General features: G+C 44.5%; 1 protein-coding gene across 2 annotated transcripts in view; it reads left to right on the top strand.

Annotated features, from left to right (window-relative positions):
- Positions 1-1,744: 1,744 nt before the first annotated feature.
- The window catches only part of Prkca (protein kinase C alpha), a 404,382-nt gene continuing 385,219 nt past the window's right edge, over positions 1,745-20,907 (top strand). Inside the window, exons 1-2 of one of the 2 annotated variants that reach the window (XM_085829454.1) lie at positions 1,745-2,575; positions 5,632-5,663. In XM_085829454.1, coding sequence (XP_085685580.1) covers positions 2,403-2,575; positions 5,632-5,663 — 205 coding nt within the window. In that variant the 5' untranslated portion in view covers positions 1,745-2,402. The remainder of the gene's footprint in view (positions 2,576-5,631; positions 5,664-20,907) is intronic. The other variant, XM_021175668.3, reaches the window with a different exon arrangement.

Consider the following 20,907-nt stretch of genomic DNA (forward strand, 5'->3'; position numbering starts at 1 on the left):
TGAGGGGTTGTGGCTTCATTCCACCATGCCCCATTTCAACCACAATTATCAACTAAACATGGATGGTTTGAGACACCCATAATGTGTTTTTTTTTGTTTGTTTGTTTTTTGGTTTTTTATTTCACAATTTGATCCATTTTCCTAGTGTGCTTTGTTCTTCATTTTTCTCCTGCCTCTTCCCTGCTTGCCTCCTTGGCCTGGAAGTGCTTAAATTCACTTTCCATAGAATATCACCAAGCACCAGCAGTACTGGCTGCGCTGTGTAGCCCTATCAACTTGACACAAGCTGTCTCCAGTTGAGAAAACACCTCCATAAGATTGGACTGTAGGCAAGCTTGTAGTGCATTTTCTTAGTGACTGATGGAGGAGGGCCCAGTCCATTGTGGGTGGTGTTATCCCTGGGCCCATGATCCTGGCTGAGTAAACCAGTAAGCAGCAATCTTCCAAGGCCTCTGCATCAGCTCCTGCCCTCAGGTTCTCTCCTGGCTTGGCTTCTCTCAGTGGACTGTGATTCAGGATGTGTAAGCCAAATAAACTCTTTCCTGTCCAAGTTGCCTTTGGTCATGGTGTTTCATCACAGCAGTAGTAACCCTAAGACACTTGCTCACCAGATTGTAAATGGGTCAGTGAAGAGCCTGGTCTACTGATGGCCATTCAGTAGCCTGCACTTGTTTAAATGTAAAAGCTATCTTTTCATCAAAAGTCACAATTAGGCAATCTCAGAAAAGAATAGTCCTTCATGGCTTAGGAGATATGCTGTGAGTTAGTATTTCAGGCAATTTCCCTCTTTTAAAGTCTGTACTTGAGATCTTACATTCCTGATCCTCTTGGGATCCCTGGCTGGTGTTACCATGTCCAAGTTCAAGTATGCACATTGTCTTAATGGATTTGTATTCTACAATAAACGAAGCTGATGTTATGGTTCATCTCTGTAATTCCAGCACTCAGGAGCTTCGACAGGAGTATTACCTCGAGTTTGAGACCACCCTAGGCCGATTGGGACAATGAACTTCTTGCTGGGAGAGGGTTGCTCTGTCCCAGGTTTAGAATCCTCCAGGCAGACCTAATAAATATTCAGCAGGTGCTCTGACAGCCCAGCCCCAAGTGCGCCCTTTGCATACACATCCATTCCAGCTACCCCTTCACAAGCAGTTTTACTTGGTAATTTACAAATGTTCTGGCTGAACTCTACACCTGCCAGTATTTCAGCAATTAGCTTAGGATGCAAAATGATTTCTAAATTAAGGTTCTGGACATGTAAAATCAAGAGAGCCTGATCATCTTCGGGCACCACAGCTCTGATAGCCAACGAATAACATCACAAACCAGGGCAAGCCCTTTGGCATCTTACCGGGTTATTACGACTGTCATACAAATCTATATAATAAGCAGGTGAACTGCAGGTCAAAGATCGAAGGGATGTAAGAGAGCCGGCGATCAGTTATTCAAAACCGCTCCCTTTTACCAACTCGGAACTGAGCGAGGGTTAGGGTTTGGGCATTTTAGTGGCATAAACGACTAGAATGACATTTTGGTCAGGTGAAAGGTTAAACGGGCAAGAGGCTGATAAAACGCCAGCAACCACCCTCCCCCCAAATGCCTGTGGGTCCAGGTAGCTAGACAAGGAGCTACCTCTGTACCTGCTAAGGAGGGTGGCATGGAGGTGGGGGTGGGGAGCGCTCCGTGCCAGGTTCCTTCGGGGCACAACTTCCATCCCAGAAAGAGGAAAGCATGAGCAGAGAAGCGTGAGTGGGTGGAGGAAGGTGGGGAGAGGAGGAGGCCCGGCACCACGAGCGGAAGGAGAGGAGGAGAAAAAAGAGGGAGGAGGAAGCAGAGGAAAAGGGAGGAAAAAGAAGCGGGCGGCGGAGGAGAAGGACCCGCCCCTCCCGGCTTCTTCCTGGGCTGGGCATCTCCAGGGCCTCTCCCCGACCACCGCCCTCGGCTGTTGGCGGGGCTCACAGGGGACCCCCCAGTCCGCGTGTCCAGCTCTGTGCAGCTCAGCGCAGAGGCCCTAGGCTCGCCCGGCGCGCATCCCCGTCCCGCGCGCTCCTACTCCAGGCCGCGCGCGCGCGTGCACACATACACACGCTAGCTCTCCGGGCATGCGCAGTGGGCGGCGCCGCTCCGGGCCGCCTCTTGCAGCCGCGAGTAGGAAGCGCGAGCGCCGGGCGCCGGGCTGTCAGTGAGCGTGGGGCCAGCCAGCGAGCCAGAGAGCCGGAGAGAGCCAGAGAGAGCGGATCGGCTCCCAGCTCCGAGTAGCACAGCGCCCGCCCGGCTCTCCCCGGCCACCACCGCCACCACCGCACCTCATCAGCACCGCCACCTCGGCCGCCGCCCCCGCCCACCCCGGCCCTCCCCGGCTGCTGCTCCCCGGCGGAGGCAAGAGGTGGTTGGGGGGAACCATGGCTGACGTTTACCCGGCCAACGACTCCACGGCGTCTCAGGACGTGGCCAACCGCTTCGCCCGCAAAGGGGCGCTGAGGCAGAAGAACGTGCATGAGGTGAAAGACCACAAATTCATCGCCCGCTTCTTCAAGCAACCCACCTTCTGCAGCCACTGCACCGACTTCATCTGGTAGGTGCGCGCGGCAGCCCTGGGGACCCAAGAGCCACCTTTGCCCGGGGCTCAAGTCTCCTTGTCCCCGGGACTTAAGCTCGGGGACGTCTCTGAGCCCCGGCGCGTTCTCACTCTCAGGGCCAGGACTCCTCCGAGAACTTAGAGTGCCTGGCCGGAGTCCGAACTCTCGCCAGGAGTGACAGGCGCGCACCCACGCGGGACACTCCCTGGAAAGTGGCCCGGCGCTGCCACGCATGCCCTGGTGCCCTGAAGGGACGCTTGGCTCTGCACGGGGTGACTCGGATGAGGGGGAAGGTCCCCTCGCCTCTCCTGGGACACACAGGTCTTCCCCGTCACCAAGTGGAGCGGTCAATGGGCCCGATGGGAGCAAAGGGACAGGAAAGAGAAATTACTGGAGTCAAAGTGGCCCCAGGACGCGCAAGAAACACGCCCCGGAGTAGCGGGGAGCCGCGGCGCGCCGCTCCAAGTTGCTGGCGAGCCAGGCTGGGCGCGTTCCGGGGAGTGTTTGTGCCTCGCGTCGGGCTGGGACTCCGCTGGAACCTTGGGTCCCTGCCTACTGTAGGCTGTTTCTACTGGGCACGGAGACTTTGACTTTTCTGGCTGAGCCCAGAGGGGGGAGAGAGGGGAGGGAGAGAGATGGAAGGCAGCAAACTGTTGAAAGCTTGCCGTGGGGGAGGAGGGCTAACCCGGCAGGCAAATGGCAGAGGGCAGAGGGAGTAATTTAAAATAGACCCTGTCAACAGGAGATTAGACCTGTAACCCAGTTGATGAGGACAGAGGGCTTATTTAAGAAAAATACTGTAATGGCTAAAGGTGTCCGCGCTCAGGTGATTTCCACTGAACGCCAAGTGTTGGCAACTGAGGGGCTTGATAAAAAGAAGGGTTCAGGGATCTATCTCTCTGGAGCCTGTGAAATTAGGTAAAAATGTATTTATGCAGATTTATGGTTTTTAAAAAAATTTTTGTGAGAGAATTACAGCTTTCATCAGATTTTCAAAATGTCAGCACCCCCCATCACAATGCTTAGAAATCGTCCCCCTCCTACGACTTTGAACACCAAGTGTCAGCTTTTCTTGGGGATACCCTGACTCTTTTGTCCATGTGTTTGGAGTAAGAAGTACCTTATAAGCAAGAGCTATGGCCGGGGCTCCTTAGCTCCCTCCTGGGTAGGGAGCTGCAAGGGGCGAAGAGCACCTAGACACCAAGCAGTCAGCTTTATACATAATGGGGTATCCTAGTGGCTATAGGACAGATAGTGCTGAATCCAGGCCACCCACAGAAGAGAATTAAAAGGGAACCCCACCATCAGTGTGCCAATAAGATGCCCGATTTTTCCATTCTTTTAAGAAATCATTCAGTAGGGCACCTTGGTGAACAACACAACCACTTTACAGTCTCCATAGAGTAGTTAGCATCTGAAGCAATCAAGCTCAAGGAGTGGGTGAGGGTAGATAAGGCTCCTTAAGATGAGTCTCTAGCACCGGGGTAAAGGAAGGATATTGCATTTGGCAGGTTGCAGCCTCCCATGTTAACCGCGAGATTCTAGTCAAAAGGGACAGAGTGATAATTACTTCTACAGGAAGTAGATACATTAGAAAAACGACTTACATTTTTACCAAGCTCACTAATCAGTCTCCACTCTCACTGCCCAGAGAACCAGTCTCAGGCCAACTGATGAGGTCCTCAGGGTACCAGCTTCACTGCGATGTGAAGGGAAAGGTTCCTTTTCCCTCCTGCTCTGAATAGTTCCACACAAGCACAAGAGCCTCACTTAATCTGAAAGCAGTCAGTTGGATGGCCAGGCAACCCCACCAAAACCATCTTGCAGTGGATTTAATTTCTCTGGTTTCCTTCATTATGGCTTCTATGAGTCTTTGGTTTGCAATTTAATTTCAGTATTTAAGCACTTGTATTTTAAAGCTAAATATTTGAACCTAGGTTTTTTGGTTTTTTTTTTGGTAGGGTGATGACATTAAGATAATTATAAAGGAATGTAGAGTGCTTTGTAAGTTTAAAATGCTCTGTAAAGCAAGAGATTATGAGCCACCTCTGAGAACATTTTGATGCAGTGCGTTCTGTTGGAACAGTGTTTGTAGTCAAATATCCATGTCAGGACTCTGTGCTTACAGAGTCAATTCTCTAAAATGATTTACAAGAGCAGAGTGGTCTCAGTATAGACTTTGAATGCTAATGGTTCTCAGTGAAAATTGGACCACAGATAATCCCAAGTACAAGCTATAGCAGTGATGTTACATCAAATCGGATTCCTTCAGCAGCCCAGATGACCTGTAAACAGTGATACTATTTGACAGTTCTTAGACACATACTATTTGAAACAAACTTCTAACAAGCTACTTTTTGGTTGTCTTTAGGGAGAAAAAGTTTCTTTGTTTTCAGGACTAAAAAGTAAGCCCCTGCCCCCCCAGCCTCCCCACCCCTCAATTTTTAAACCACAAGCTCCCTTTTGTCAGAGTATTGTAAGCAACAATTTTAAGTTTGAAGTCATGTTCTTATTTTGAAATTTAAATACCAATCACAAAATGGAAAAGACCAGATAGATAGAAACTTGGTAACAGTTCAGCGGTCCTTTATAGACAGATTTACTTGGTTATTTTAAAAAAGATAAATGCTATTTTTTTTTTTTTTGGCTTTTCGAGACAGGGTTTCTCTGTGTAGTCGTGGCTGTCCTGGAACTCACTCTGTAGCCCAGGCTGGCCTCGAACTCAGAAATCCGCCTGCCTCTGCCTCCCGAGTGCTGGGATTAAAGGCATGCGCCACCACGCCCAGCCTACAAAGTGAGTTCCAGGACAGCCACGACTACACAGAGAAACCCTGTCTCGAAAAGCAAAAAAAAAAAAAAAAAAAAAAAAAAAAAAGAGATAAATGCACACAGTCTTCTAGTTAAATACTTAGGGGTGTTTTTTCCTTATTGAGCTCTTGGGTTTCAAGTATAGACTTTTCGACCTTGTAGAGTACTTGCTCATGTAACTTGCTACAATGTGGTCTCGGTGGGAAGCATGCTAAGATGTTTGTTCTTGTTTTCTGTTTTCCAGGGGGTTTGGGAAACAAGGCTTCCAGTGCCAAGGTAAGCTGCCTCGGTGGGCTTCATTTCCAAGTGCATCCACAAGTGAGCACTCACACGGGAATGGACTTCTTCTGCTCCACGTTTCTTTGTGATCTGAAAGATATGTTACTTAGATAATATTTTCAAAACACAAGTGATGATAGTGTGTTCCTTTTAAGGAAAAAACAAAACATAGTATTGCCTAGTAATCTGCACAGAGAACTTCCTTTTCTGTTCATAAAAAAAAAAAAAAAAGCAAAAGCCGTCCTGTAATTTTATTTTATTTTTTTTTGCTGAGAACATTCCTGTCAGAAACTTCTGTCTTTGTGTGGGTGTTTAGAAAAAAAAAGGGGGGGAGGGGAGGATCGCTTTCTATTCATGTGACATTTTCCCCCCTTTCTTTCCTCAACTTTTTCACCCTATACATTGTATACCCAAGGTAATTAGCTTTAGGCTATACATAATTTCAAGAAAGTTGTGTAGATCACCCATTGCCACCAGGAACAAAGTATGCACACTTTGACATTACGTCAGTGATGTAGAGTGATTGACAGCTCTAGGATCACTGTGCGGTGTGCCTTTCCTCTAGCTTGAGTCCATACTTCATGCATGCTCTCCTGTGGCTGGCTCCACAGGGTTTCCTTCCTCACCTACAATGGCATTGTGTTCACCACAGCCACCATTGTTGTGCAGCCATCAAATATCTAACTTTTTATATTCTCTGTCTTATCTGTTGAGTTGGATAAATAAACTCCATTATAGCTTGAGAAGGCGTTTCAAGTTTCCTGGCTTGCCTGCTGGCTTCTCTGCTCATCGCCTATAGCATGTTTATTTAGTTCCAGTTATATTTCCCATCTGGGCATAGGTTTATTATTAGGGCAAGTGGAAAGTACATTCTAGCCTGGAAAATACCATCCTGTGACTGTCTCTTAATAAGTGTATTAGAGAAAAACACAGCGTGTGCTTTTCTATTTTACAAGTGATGGTGTATTATTAAGTTGCTTATCTTTTTGTAAACTTCCAATTTGGTGACCTTGTTTCTAATACACATATCAGAGAGGGACATTTTATAGCATAATGATCATTAATACTGTACCTTTCTTAATTCCATGGTGTGCTTAGAACTCTGATTGAATGAGAGCTCCGTTTGGAAATGAATGGGCATTCCTTTTAAAAGTAGAGGCAAGCAGGCTACATCGGCCTTTGTAGCACATGAAAGAAAGACTTTGGTTCTCAAAGTTCTGGGCCCGAATTCTATGCACTTGGTTTGGGTCTAGGTTTGAATGCGATTTTAGGTAATTCAAAGATGCAAATGAGATCTAAGTCTGTTACTATTTTCATTTTGGCTTCCGTTTGAGTCAGAGCCTATGGAAACTTACAAGAAAAATAGTTACTGAATTTCCTCAAATTGTCCAGGAGAAAGTAGATATGTTGTTTTAAAACGGTATCATATTTTCCCCCCATGACAATGATATAGAGTCATCCGGTCTCTGCCAGCTCATTGGCCAGAGCAGGTATTGTTGGTAAAGTAACAGTGTGGCCGTGGTTTGGGGTCACCAGTTCTGTGAGATTCCCTATACAGTATGTGCTGAGCTTCCAGTGGGTTCTTGGATTAACATCCTCCTGCCTCATAACTCCCTTTTATATGGTTTCTTTTTAAAAAATATACTCATAAAATGTTTAAAAGGTGAAAGAGTCCACTCCTTTCTCTTTCTACCTCCCAGGGATAATGTCTTTTTAAAATACCCATTTAGTTTCCATTGGTGTACACTTAATTGTAAGAGATTGAACTCTGAGGTTTTCTGTGCAGGGTGCATTGTTTTTCCTCAGCAGATGCTAAGTAGCTGTCTGAGCCAGCCTCAGTTCTGTCTGATTCTACCAAGTGGTTATTCACCCTTGTCTCCTCCACTGGGGATGCCAGTTGCTACTAAGTTCACCCAGACCCACTACAGAGAGTATCCCTGGGAACCAGTGTAGGTGCTTCTAGAATGGATACCTAGAAGTGTGGAGGTGCACATTCTAAATTTTAATGGGAACTGTAAAATTGTCCAAAAGGGCTCCAATGTACAGTTCACTATGCATGTAAAGTGTGCTTGCTCTTGCCTTCACTTTCTGGGTAGAAAGGCTGCTATAGAAATTGGCTTTATCTTTTGCTAATGTCAGGGGAAGAGGACCTTACATTTAACTTCTGTCTCCTGGGCTATTAGTGAGGTCAAAGCCCTGCCCCATGTGCAGTAGACATTTGTATTTCTTCTGTGAATTTCTTTACTAGATTTACAATAATACATGGACAAATACACTATACACAAATACAAATACACTAATTAGAGAAGAATGCTTTAGAGCCAGTTCTTGGCTTTAAAGAATTTACCTTGTGATCGCCTTAAGTAATGAATCCCCCTAGTGCAAACACATTTTAATTCCTAGTAACCTTTTCAAGGGTGATGCTATTTAAAAGTTCTAGCTGCTGCTACATCTTGTTTAGTGTGTATCATCTGTGCTTGACTTCTTGTGGCCATATTGTATCTTATTGTGGTAACTTAATTAAGAAAGATGCTCTGCCTAGGGCAGTGCTTTTACTCCCCAAGCAGTACTTACACTGCCTGACTTGCTTTTAATGCCTTCTTAAATCCAGTCTTTCTCTGAGCACCAGTCTTTCTCTGAGCACCTGACCATCTTGGAATATATTTCAGCTTAATGTCTTGACTTTCTCTCCTTTGGTTCTGGTTATTAGAAAGTTATTCCTATTCAGGAGACGAACTCATCCCCATGTACAACATTGGACAGCCCCTTCTTCCAAATAGTAGCCTGAGTTTAGGAAAAAAAAAATTTTTGAGAAAGGGTCTCACTGTGTAAGCCTAGGTTGACCTTGAACTCTCAGAGATCATTCTACTTCTGCCTCCTGAGTGCTGGCATTACAGGCATAAACCACCATGCCTAGCCCTGAAGCTTTTTATATTCTTAGTACATTGGGTTTTTCTTATATGATGACAATATTTTCTAGCTACAGAAACAGTTTGTTGTTTTGGTCAATAGGTTAAATAGTTGTAGCAATGGTAGCCTACTCCTTCTCTCCTGCCCCTTCCTCCCTCTCCTCCCCTCTTCCTCCTCTCCTCCCTCCCTCTCTTCTCTGCTTTTCCTCTCTTTTCCTCTTCTTTCTTTGCACATGTTGTAAATAAGAGCCACATATCCGTGTCACAAGTAATATAGCTTTGTCATAGTTTTGCTTAGTGAATGATAAGAATGATAATGCTAAATTAATAAATGAATTTCAGCCCTAAAAGCTGCATCTATATCACTAGAAGAAGGGATTCTATCAACACGTGGAACACTTAAGTTTATCTCCTTGGCCCAAGATTTAATAAAATGGGCTCAATCAGGGCAACTTCCAGAGAAGTGTTGGTTGAGTTATTTGCATTCTCCCAAAGTGGGTGTTGTGCCATTCTTGTTTATATTGCATTGTGGGTACACAACGATATCACTAGGCCTGATAACCAGGAGGATCTCATGTGAGAGTCTACTGTCTGGATGGAGATGAGACCAAGAACATTTAATACTAGGGAGAAGGGAAAAAAAAAAAAAAAAAAACAAAACTCACTGTGGGCCCTGAATCCATGAAACAGCTTCCTTAAGATTGTCAGTGATCAAGACAACCTTGTCTTTTTGTATCTCTTAAAGGTTGGCTGTGAGGCTCATAGCTGCTTACTGATTCCTGTATTTTTTTATTTTTAATTTGGTGACTCCAGGGCTTTTTTCATCTCCCTAACACGAGCAGGTAATCAATCCTCACTCACATTTTCTTTCTCTTCTTTTCCTTTTTTTTTTTTTTCTTCAGGGAAAGGAAGGGAGAAGGAAGTAGATTTGTGTGGCCTAGGCATTGGTAGCACTACCTTTGAGTCTGTTGGACAAGGAGGTCTGTGTCTAGGCAGGATCTCTGTCTTGCTTCAGCTGCTTCCAAAAGCACTCGTCTAGGACCAGAGTGGTCCTTGCTGCTGCTCTCTCACAGAGCCTGAGCCTCTGGGGCTCTCTGCTACTTTCACTACTGGAAACGGGACCCAGCCAAGTCATTTTTTTTTCCCTTCTCAGAGTTAGCAACAGCCCTGCCCATCTCTAATTACAGCCGTGGAAGCAGCCGCTGAAAAAAAAAAAAACAAAAAAAAAAAAAACGTGACCTGCTTCTATGAAGTGCCAGGCAGTTACTCAGAGTTTGTTGCATCTAGCTGGCCTCTGGATTTTCCTCCTTTCTTTTCCTGTTCTCTCCCCTTTTTTGGTTAGTATCTAGCACACGTTAAAACGAACTTTCAGCCCAGATTGTTTGGTTGAAATATCCCTGAGGTAGCATTGGAAGACAGCTCTGTCTGTAACTATAGGAGTCCATGACCCTGTAGGGTCAACCCTGGGTTCTCAGAATGAATCTGCATTTCTCCACTGCACAGTGGTTAGGAATCTTGAAGGTCTCTTGCTAGGGACATGCAAATCATATTCTGTCCTTTACTTGTGACTCCACCGAATCTCCCACTTTTCAGTAATAAAAGTCAGCTTTTCTTCTGCTGTGCTGGTTAACATTTTATTTTAAAGCCCTGTTAACCTACCTGACCAGGATGGGTTTTGCATTCTCTCAAGAAAGTGAAAACTGGTGTTTGATTTGGGGGTGGGGGGCAGGAAAGAAAGAACACTTATCTGCAATGCAAGCTGAGGGATTCCAGAGGGAGATTCACTTCATGGAGGCTGACTCTGTTTTGAGACAGTGTCTCATATAGACCAGGCTAGCCTTGAACTTGCTATGTAGCTGAGGATGACCTCAAACTTCCCATCTTCTTGCCTCTGTCTGTCAGATACTGGCATTACAGGCGTGTGCACTGTGCTTTGTTTATGTGCTGAGGATTAAATACTAGGCAAGCTCTCTACCAGCTTAGCTATTTGCTCAGGCTGAGTCTGACCTTTAAACAGAAATGGGGCAGTGGGGATTGTGTTGGCAGCCTTGTAGGAAAGGGATGTCCAGTTGTCCTCATCTGCCAAGTAGTGTGGGTACCAGGTGCCAGGAGATAGACAAGGGCTGAGGTCCAAGATGAGCACAATTGTGAGCTTGGCCAACTTGAATGGAATATTTGTTCTTCTCATGCTCTGGAATCTCTGCCTCTGTCTGTCTGTCTTGTCTGTCTGTCTGTCTGTCTGTTTTGTGATGCTTGGAATTAAACCTAGGACCACTAAGTGGTTTGAAGGATGCACATCTTATAGGTAGCACAAAAACTCAACCACCTAAAACTTAGAGTGAGCTCTAGCTGCCCACGGGCTTCGCTCTTGTGTCAGAGGTTTCTGTAATCATTTGTTTATAAAGCAGAGACTCGCCCTTTGACCTCCCCTTTCTGACAGGTTCCTCACTCCTAGGTGATAGCTATAACTAAACTCTTTTTTAAAACCTCTTCGTGCATGTCTGTGTGCACCTTTGTTTGTGAATGGAGCTGCCCACATGCTGTAGCACACATGCAGAGACAGGAGAGTGAACTCAGACAGTGGACCTTGTCTTCCACCTTGTAGAGACAGAGTCTGTTTTCTTCCACTGGCTTATGAACTACTGGAGATTCTCCTGTCTCTCTCTCCTATCTCCCTTTAGGAACATTAGGATTGCCTATCTGCACCATACTGCTCGGGCTTTCTAACCTGGGCTCAGGGGATTTGAACTCGGGTCTTCATGGTTGTGTAGTAAACATTTCCTTACTCCCCTTTAGATGAATTCTTGGTGTTAACTTGGAACTCTAGAGAGTTTGTAACAGTGTACAAAGTACCACACAATGTAACAAAGTACTACAATGTAACGTCTGGCACTTAGAAGTTGTTGGGAGGAGTTGGGGGGGGGGTGCAACCCAGGCTCATCTCAGCTTCCCCTCCCCCATCCAGTAAAGAATTATACTGTTTGTTATAAGTAGGGGTTCTAGGCTGGGACAGGTGTCAGATATTCGTGCTGTATGCCCCTTCTTAAGAGGTTTCTGATTAATGGCTGAGTGGCTGTCTTTCACTTGGGGAATGAGTGTGCTCTGTTGTTTTATTAACACACTTCCTCCCCCCACCACCAGAAGGCAGAGCTGCAGTGTGTGGAGTGCTTCCTCCCTTCACAGACAGCGGGGACCTAACAGATGTTTACTTTTGCAGAGGAGTTTGATAACCAGACTCCTTCCCTTTTGTTTTATGGTTTCTTGATTTCATGCTCTCTGATGGCAATTCCACCCTCCCATCACCCAAGCTGAAGTTTTCAGGCACAGCAGCCTAACTTAGGTTGTGCCTCTTTCCTTTATAGAGTCAGACAGACCGATTTCAAAAACAGCTTTGATTTCTGAGCTGCCCTGATCTGGTGCAGACCTCAGCAGCCTGTGGCTGCCTGAGAGTCCCCAGCTCTTCCCCTGCCTCTGCAGACTTGCCAGTGGATGTTTCCCTCCTTCATGTAGGAATGCTTCACCCTCTGGTCCTCTGGTCCATCATAAGTTGCAGTTGACCAGGTGACATCCGTGACTTTAAATCTTAGCTGCACTGTAGCTTAGGCCTGTCCCAAGCTGCCAGCCCTTCTGGATATTTATGCCCATCATGGGAGCTTGTTACTACATCTCTCTGCCTCACTCTTCCTCTGATGATGGAGTGCAGGATTGAGACTTCTTTCTGTGTGTGTCTCCAGTGGTTAGTGCAGTGCCTGGTACTTTATAGACACTATGTAAATGATTGTTGGGTGTGTGATTATATAAATATTAGAGAAGTTATGATACAAATGTTCACAACCAGGAAGATAGTGACTTTTGACTGAGTTTATTTATTTATTTGCTTATTTATTTATTTTTAAAGCTAACTTCTTATCTAAAGATATGTCAACCTTAAGAGGACTCAGCTGCTAGGCAAAACAGAGAGCAGAAAAATCCAGTCTGCATCTCAAAAGAGTTGTGTGTAGTGCTGACCCGAATAAATTAGCACAGTGGGAGTGAAACATACATTCTTTCTCTCTGATGAGAAGTATGCAGGCACCAGGAATAAATCTTACCGCCACAAATAAAACAAGGACATCTTATGGGCTGTATTAGGAAGCAAGATGTGTTGAATCCAGGGTGAAGAATTGAAGCTGCTCTTCAGGGCACGTTTGTCCCTGTCACTTCAATGTTCTGTTTTCCTTTGAGATTGCTAATAGCTGACCCCACATTGCTGTGCCCAACCACATTGATCCTGTTATTTTTAAACTTCCTAAATTTGAAAGGCTTCTTAAGCCTCAAGGTGACGAAGGGATGAGAATGGTGGTATAAAATGTCCGTAATTGAATCGCAACAACTTTAAAGGTTTTATTCAAATAGAAAGAAAAAAAAAAGCTAACATTGTTAGGTGCAATTCACCATCATGGTTTTCCCATTTCAGGTGATTTTATTCTAAAAGCACCCTAGAATCTCCTGTGCAGAAGGAGAGACTTGAGAACATCTCCAGCCTGGGGCCAGGGCCTGGGTTCAGCTTGTAATCGTTTTGAAGAAACATTCCTCCCTCCAACTGGAAACCAGTTCCTTTTGGTGCCTGTGAAGCCTGGGTTTGTAGACAGGGAAAGAATGATGCCATTAAGAGAAAAAAAAAGCACCGATCCACCTCTCTGGGATGAGACTTGAGTGGCCTTTTCAGTCCTCACCCTTCTCAGACTTTCCACAGCAAACCTTTCATTTCAACTCTTGTTTTCCACCAAACTGTGAAACTCAGGGGAGACGTGAAGTTAAGCCATAAGACCAGGGTGGGGACACAGTATTAACAGTTAGAGTGAGCTAAAATTGCTGAAACCAAAAAAAAAAAAAAAAAAAACCCTCCCTATTAAATTATACAAAGGGGAAAAATGACTTGTGGAAATAGGTTTTTGTGAAGAATGGAGCAGAGGGGAATGACTTGATTAATTGCCAGCATAAAGCTGAAATTATTCAGAAGTCCACAAAGTAAGATCAGTGTAAGGACAGTCCATCTTTCATGCCGCCTTTCCCCACTGTCTCCCCACACCCTGTATCTACACATTTCTATTTTCAGTATTGTAAGAAATGCAAGGTCCATCTGTCTTGTCTGGGCAACTTTAATAAGGAACTGAGAAATCACTAATGATGCGAATATGAGACACGTAGACATCTTATAGATCCGTTTAGGTCTGATTTGAGCAAACTCTTTTTTTTTCCTTCAGTGTGATATTTATGCAAATGTTCTACCAGCAAGTTGCACCCCCAGTCCCAACCATGACTCTTTGGATGTATCTCCCAACTCCTGTGTAGCTCTTACAAGCATTTTCTTGTGCTTGAAACACAATGACAACCACTTTCTCCCCTCTTCTCCCATATAGTGCTTTCAACATTAGGCATGGGTCCACGTACTTTTCTTTAATTAATTTGAACATTAGTTGGCCTCAACAGTTGTAAAGAAGTAAGTAAACGGTATTGCTTCCAATTTATAGATAGATATGCCAGAGGAGAAGGTTTTGATACACGTTTACAGTTTGGTTGTGGTAGAACTGGGACTCAAACCCAGGTCTATATGCTGGGTTATTAAGCTATGGGCTGTGCTGCCTCTCACAAGTCTCCATTTAGTTTTCGTCACTCACTGACCACGTTTGATTGTGGAGGTATTGAAGGATCAAGAGCCAATACAGCAGGAGTGTACTTTAGATGCATGGACTATCATTGCATCTGTACCTTTCTAAAGGTTTAGTGCACAGCATGATAAGCTTGTACAAGGAACTTTTACATGGAGCCCAAGAAGTCCTCCATGAGAGCATAGAATCATGCCTTTACATCCAGTGTGTGCAGAATATTATATTCTAGTCTGGATGAATTAGTTGTGGAAGCATGTGGGAAGGCAACACATATTGTTTGTACATACTAGATGATGGCTTTAGATTTAGATTTGGGCTTAGAGGGCGTGTGGATTTTTCTTTCTTTGGGATGATGAGGGAGACATTCTAAGATTAGGAAATAGTAGCAAGAAACATGGTAGGTGAGTGTGTTCTAATATCAAAACAGCGGGATGGGAAGCTATATTATTTAAGATGTTACCAGTCCCAACCACCAAGTCCTAGAGCAGATCGAGAACTGTTTATGGGGCTATTGGTGCCTGCTGACTCAGTGTGCAGTGGCTCTTTTGCAAGGATACATTGTTTCCTCGTGTGTCTTCCTTTTGTTCTTACTGTGTCTTGTTCATGTTTCAGGAAAATGTTACAGTGAGGGAAATTAGGCATGTAGCTTCTTATGAAAGATACATGGATGGAAGTAGGAAAGGCCCTGGCTGCCACCTTATCACTGCTGCTGGCTCTCTCTAAGGAAGCCTAAGAGACTGATTACAGTTGCTTTCGAAGTCTAGGGCTCTTGGTCCATGGAAATTAGGTCTAGATATGATATACTCAGTAATACTAGATACGGGAGGGAAAATATAATCAGAACATTTACATATTTAAAACAGACAGCATTACTTTAGCAACTAGCTGTTCCTTTAGATATTTTTCCTGTTCATTCCCATTGGCTATTGCTTTATTTCTTACAGTCTGATGCGTTTTCAGCATACTAGAGAACTTTGCAAGAGATGCCGCTGAGCTCTGGGGCTCCAGGTTGAAATAGAAGATAGGTTTTCACCTGGACTTTTATCCGAGCTCCCAAGGGAGAAATGGCAGTTTGCGAAACACTACTCCTGGGCTCACGTGTGCTTACAATGTGTGCCTATTGTGCTCTTCCTGTGGAGAGCTGGCAGTGCCACCCCTGCCCAGCAGCAGGGACACTGGAGCAGAGAGAAGTTAAACAACTCACCCTCCATCGTGCCAGCAGGGAGTGGTGGCACTAGGACTTGAAACCAGGCAGATTGAGTGACAGTGTGAGTTTCCAGGGCAGGGTTTTCTTCGCAGCTGAAGCCGCACACACCCTTTTACTCATCTCGCTGCATCTGTTCTTCCTTCAGGTTTTTAAGCGAAGGATGACTTGTGGTGCTATCTACAGCAACTGACACAAAGGTCTCAGGGACCAGAGAAAGCTTGGCTTGCACCCATGGAGGCTTTGCTTAATTCACCTCTGGATTTACCTCTGCAGCCAGGCATCTGCCTTAGAGGTGGAGTGCTTGCCTGGCAAATGTGGGTCCTGGGTCTCATCCCTGGCACAAACCACACCAAACCAAACCATGTACCATGAAGTTAAATGCCAGGACTCAGCTTAAATTCTTTTCCATATTTTACATTAATACTTGAGGCTTCAGTGGGTGGATTCACATAACCATATTACTGCCATAACCTACATGGCCCATAGACAGAATGCCTCAAAATAGACGAAGGGACTTTACTATTGAAGACAATGTAAATATTGATTCCTAACTATAATATGTAGAAGACCTTAAAGTGCTTCCCATTCTGTCTTGTAAATTCAAGTACCTCTCAGTCCAGATGTTGTTACCATAACCATTCCACAAAGCATGTTCAGCATTCCACAGGTTGAGAGCAGACTACAGTGATCATGTTGGGAGTCATTCTCCAGTAATAATCCTAAACTCGTCTTTGGAGTAAATCTAGTTTTTAATGTGCTGAGTTTGGTCACTACATGTGTTTTGTCCCTCCAGTTTCACACTGGTGGCATCCATCTGACAACTCAGTTGACAGACATTTGGTTTCAATTTTAAAGTGTGGCTTTCATATTTATTTCTCTATACTACATCTATGTGATTTTCAAAAAATTGGATGGTTAGTAGTTATAAACAGTTTAGAAGCATGCATAGCTTATTTAATTTATTTATTTACTTTTTAGAACCAAGTTAAAGTTTACTGCCTAAAACTGACATGTGTTCCACTCTTAGTTTGCTTAATTATGTAGCCAGGGTACACAGGGTACCAGTTAGTATGGGGATGGACAACGGAGCTGTCTAATGTCCAGGTCATGCAGTCTAGCTTTCAAGATTCATCCCTGGACGGGGGCAGGGGCAGTTGATGGGCTGAGGCTGCAGCTTGGTGGACTAAATGAATCCAATGCAAGGCCGCACAGCAGTAACACAGAAGCTCTGAGCCTTTCCCTTCAACTTTGCATTTAATATGATAATGAGATATGTTGCTAATGCTTTTGTGGATGCTTTGGCTCCCCCCTCCCCACCCTACCCCCCTCTCTGTCTTTCTCCCTCTCTCTCTCTCTCTCTCTCTCTCTCTCTCTCTCTCTTTCTCTCTTTCTTCCTCCCTTCATTTAAAGTAAACCCTGGGTCTGGGGAGATCACTCAGCAGATAAAGTGCTTACCGAGCAGATGTGAGGTCCCGAGTTCAGATACTCAGTACCCATGTAAAAGCTGGTGTGGTGGCTCCTGCCTGTACCCCTGGTGCTGAGTGCCGAAGACGTGCAGATCCCAGGGGCTCATTGGCTGAAGCAGCAAGCTGTAGATTCAGTGAGAGATGTCTTTTCAAATGAAGACACAACAACACAAACAACGAAGATGAAGAGCCATGGAGCAGCTCCTGTGTTTCTGTATTGCGCTCCGTGGACTGGAGACAGAAATGCTGCTGCCTATGAGCGCGGGTACCCACCCAGCAACATCTGTACCACATCCAGCAGCCCAAGGGATGTTTGTAATACAGGCCCCAGGTTCCTCTAGCTTTCTTTGGAAAATAACAGTTTCTTCTAGGAATAGAATCACAGCTTTCATTTAACCCTAGTAGTTCCAAATAAATTAGGATGGTGGTATGTTTAACTTTGATAATTTATAGATAAACAGCCTGGCAATTGTATACAAATACCTATTTAAAATAAAAAGATTTTTGAACTTGTATTATATTGAGAGTTCATGGGCAAGGAAAAGACTTCCTTTGGAATTATATACCGTTCGTTGTTTCTTAGCATGCCTTGATCTTCCACAAGAGCTGATTTTGCATTTTAATTAATTAATTAATTAATAGTTTTTGTTCTTTTAATCTTCAGATGCACATATTTTTAGTCATCCCCCTAGCAAGACTCACAGGCTGATATAAACTGCGGCGTTTATATTTGGTTGCTTTGCTTGCAGTACTCCAAGTGGTCCCACTCTCAGAAAGGAAGTTATTTCTAGACAACAGTCCAAGCCAGAGGCAGAGTTAAGCCTTTGTTTCCTACAGTTTCTGTGTTGTAGATTTGAGGTTCTGGTCTCAGAACTGTGGACGCAGCTAATAACCACACAAAATAAACAAAGTGGCGGATCCAATGATAAATGAAACAACAGTGCTTATTCACTCCAGTTCCCAATATTTATTTTCTGGCCAAAGCTGAGTACAACACTAAACTCTTGTAAATATTCCTCAGGGGAAAAAATGTTTCCCATGTGCTGGGTTTATTTCTAAGTTGCATTAAAAACTGGCCCTGGGATTAGCAAGGTGGCTCAGTGAATAGAAAGGTATTTTCTGCGAAGTTTTAGAGCCTGAGTCCAATCCCTAGTATCTACCTGGTAGAAAGAAAACATCACTGACTTTCACTGATTGTCCTCTGACCTTCACATGTGTGCCACTGTGCACATGTACACACATACACACACACACACACACTAAGTAAACTGAGGAAGGAAGGTTGTGTTGAAGATATTCTAAAGCCAGTTTGAAATCATCACCTCAGATGAGGTGTGTATGAATATTTGTGAACTCTTTGACTGTCCTTTCACTCTCATTAGTTCTCCATTGTCCCTCTGGGGTGGCAGTCTCCTCCAGTGGCCTGGTTCCCTTCCCAGTAACCCAGCTCACTTCTCTGGAGGGAAATCCTGGGTGGTTCTCGGTGAGAGGAGGGCTTACATGTGTTTATTCCGTGTGCTCTGGTTGTGTCAAGCACATCTTGTCTCAAAGTGGTCCAGCTGTGTCTAGTTCTAACTGGAGCTCCTTCCTGTCAGCCTCTGCTTTAATTACATGGATTATTAAATAATTAATTTGGGGGAACTGGGTCTCACATTGTTGTCTAGGCTGGCCTCGAAAGCACGTTCCTCCTGTGTCTAAACTTCAAAGTTCTGTAATTACAGGTGGGCGCCATCATTCCCAATTCTTTGTTTACTTTAGAAGAAATAGGATGCTTTTCCTAAACTAATTTACTTTTCTCCTATCTCTCTCTCTCTCTCTCTCTCTCTCTCTCTCTCTCTCTCTCGCACACACACACACACACGCACACGCACACACACATAAACACATACTTTATAAAGAAGGCAGTGAGCTTCTACATCTCCCGTTACTTCCCCCAGTGTCAACACTGACATAGCTATCATACCGTGATCAAAACCGGGAAATTAATGGTAGCACAGCTATGTTTCTGAGTTATAAACTTTCTTTGAATTTTTCTCAAAATTTCCACAAATATCTATTTTCTGTTCTAGGATTCCAATTCAAATCCCACATTTTTTCCTCTTAGAATCTCTCTTGGCCAATTTTCTCCCAGTCATGGAGGCCACAGTTTGCCATCAGTTGTATGGGTGAGGTACATCTGTGCAGGAGCCAGATGTTTTCTTTGATGGCGATTCAGATTTGTCCTTTGTCCCTAGCTCACTGTTGGCTGCACTAGAGTAATGTTATTCTGGGTGAGGCCAGCTTGTTGTCCATGTGGTTGCTGGGTGGATGTCACTGTGAGTTTATACTGGTTGTCATCGGCAGGAATCCTTTCTGTAAGCAAGGATTAATAGGAATGCAAACCACCGATCTAGAGATTGCCTGCACTTGCTGGCAGAAATGACCTAGGAATCCCTGGATCTCTGGCAATCTGGAAAGCCCCCATTTGCCTAGACGACCACTGACCACCCCATAGGATTTTGTGCCATCAGGAAACCTGTACTGTGTATCATTGTGATGCGGTAGCCACAGATACCATCTGGCTAGTAAACCCTTGAAATGAGGAACTGAATTTTTTATTATTTAATTTTAATTCATTAAAATTTAAAGTTAAATGGCTACATGTGTATTGGAGTTTTCAGCTTTAGAGATTCCTTGGGGAGCAATGTTGGGTCATAATTTAAACCTTTCATGGAATGGTAGAACACAGATGAAGAAAGCCATACAAAACAAATGCACCATTAAAAGACGGGATCGTAAGGTTGACATTCTGACGACCCCTGCCTAGGTTGACTCAGGAAGAGCTGGTGTGAGGTTCCTCTGCCTCCCGGTTTGTGAGACTCCTCTGTATTTTCTGCAAGTTGCAACTTGATCCAGACGTTCCATTGCTCAGGCTCGGGTCAAGCCGGGTCATACAGTTTTAAAGATGCCTTTATAACGCCCTTGCCTGTTACTTATGTCTGTATTATTAATGTGGAAAGAGCATCGACAGGACATTTTCCATCCCATGAAGCATACCCAACTGAGGTCAGTTCATAAAGTTAGAGTAGTTTATGGCAAGCCTGCCAGCACATAGCATGACACATGAGGTACCTACTGTGTGCTGCTTGAGGAAACACAAATGCTCAGGGTTCTTTCTAAATACGTGCACATACACGCATTTGATTTCTCTGCAAAATTTAGTGTGCCTGTGGGTAAGAGGTGTGTCTGTGTGTGGGTGTGTGTCTGTCTGTTGGGGTGGTGGAAAAATTCGAATCAAATTGTTATATAGCTATTTATTTGTCTAAACATCACCCACATGACTGTATGCACTGTCTTCTTTAACGTTCTTGTCTTTGCATTTCCAACACAAGATCAAAATTGGACTTTAGAGTTATTTTTGTGTGTGGAGACATCTGGAGGCAAAGGGAACGAACATGGGAGGGTGGAGTGTGGATTGCTCCTAGATTGGAGGCTCAGCAGCTTAGGCCCGCTGTGTACAGACCCTGTTGGCTTTTGGATTGGAGTGGGGGTTTTCAGAATTTCAGTGATAACATGTCACTGGGGGCTTGTTGGGAGTTTAATGCAGGACTAGGTAAGTTTGACTGAGCTTCACAGAGCGCTAGAGTTTTGTTTTAGTTTGTTGTTGTTGTTGTTGATTTTAATATGAAGAAATGCCAATGTGTGTTAACCTGTTAAACAATGATCATTTTGCTACTGTGAGAAGTGAAGTCTCCACTGGGAGTGAAACAGCCTTGGCTTAGGTTCAGGTCTATTCTCTCACATTATTCACAAACGGGGAACTTGGTCCCCGTTAGGGCACAGATCTGGCTGCTCTTGCCTGCGCCTGAGGCAGATCTTGCTCACTAGTCATTCCTATTCCTCCCTCAACTTCAGATTCTCTCTCAATGCCATGTTTTAGGCACTGGCAGAGAGAGGTGACTCCCTGTCCTCCTTGGTATATTCTTCCCACCATCCCTCCTGGCCGAGTCTCCTCTGAAGGCAGGAGAG

The sequence above is a fragment of the Mus caroli genome, unplaced genomic scaffold (genome assembly GCF_978045245.1).
Source record: "Mus caroli unplaced genomic scaffold, Mus_caroli_1 scaffold_13, whole genome shotgun sequence".
Lineage (NCBI taxonomy): Eukaryota > Metazoa > Chordata > Mammalia > Rodentia > Muridae > Mus > Mus caroli.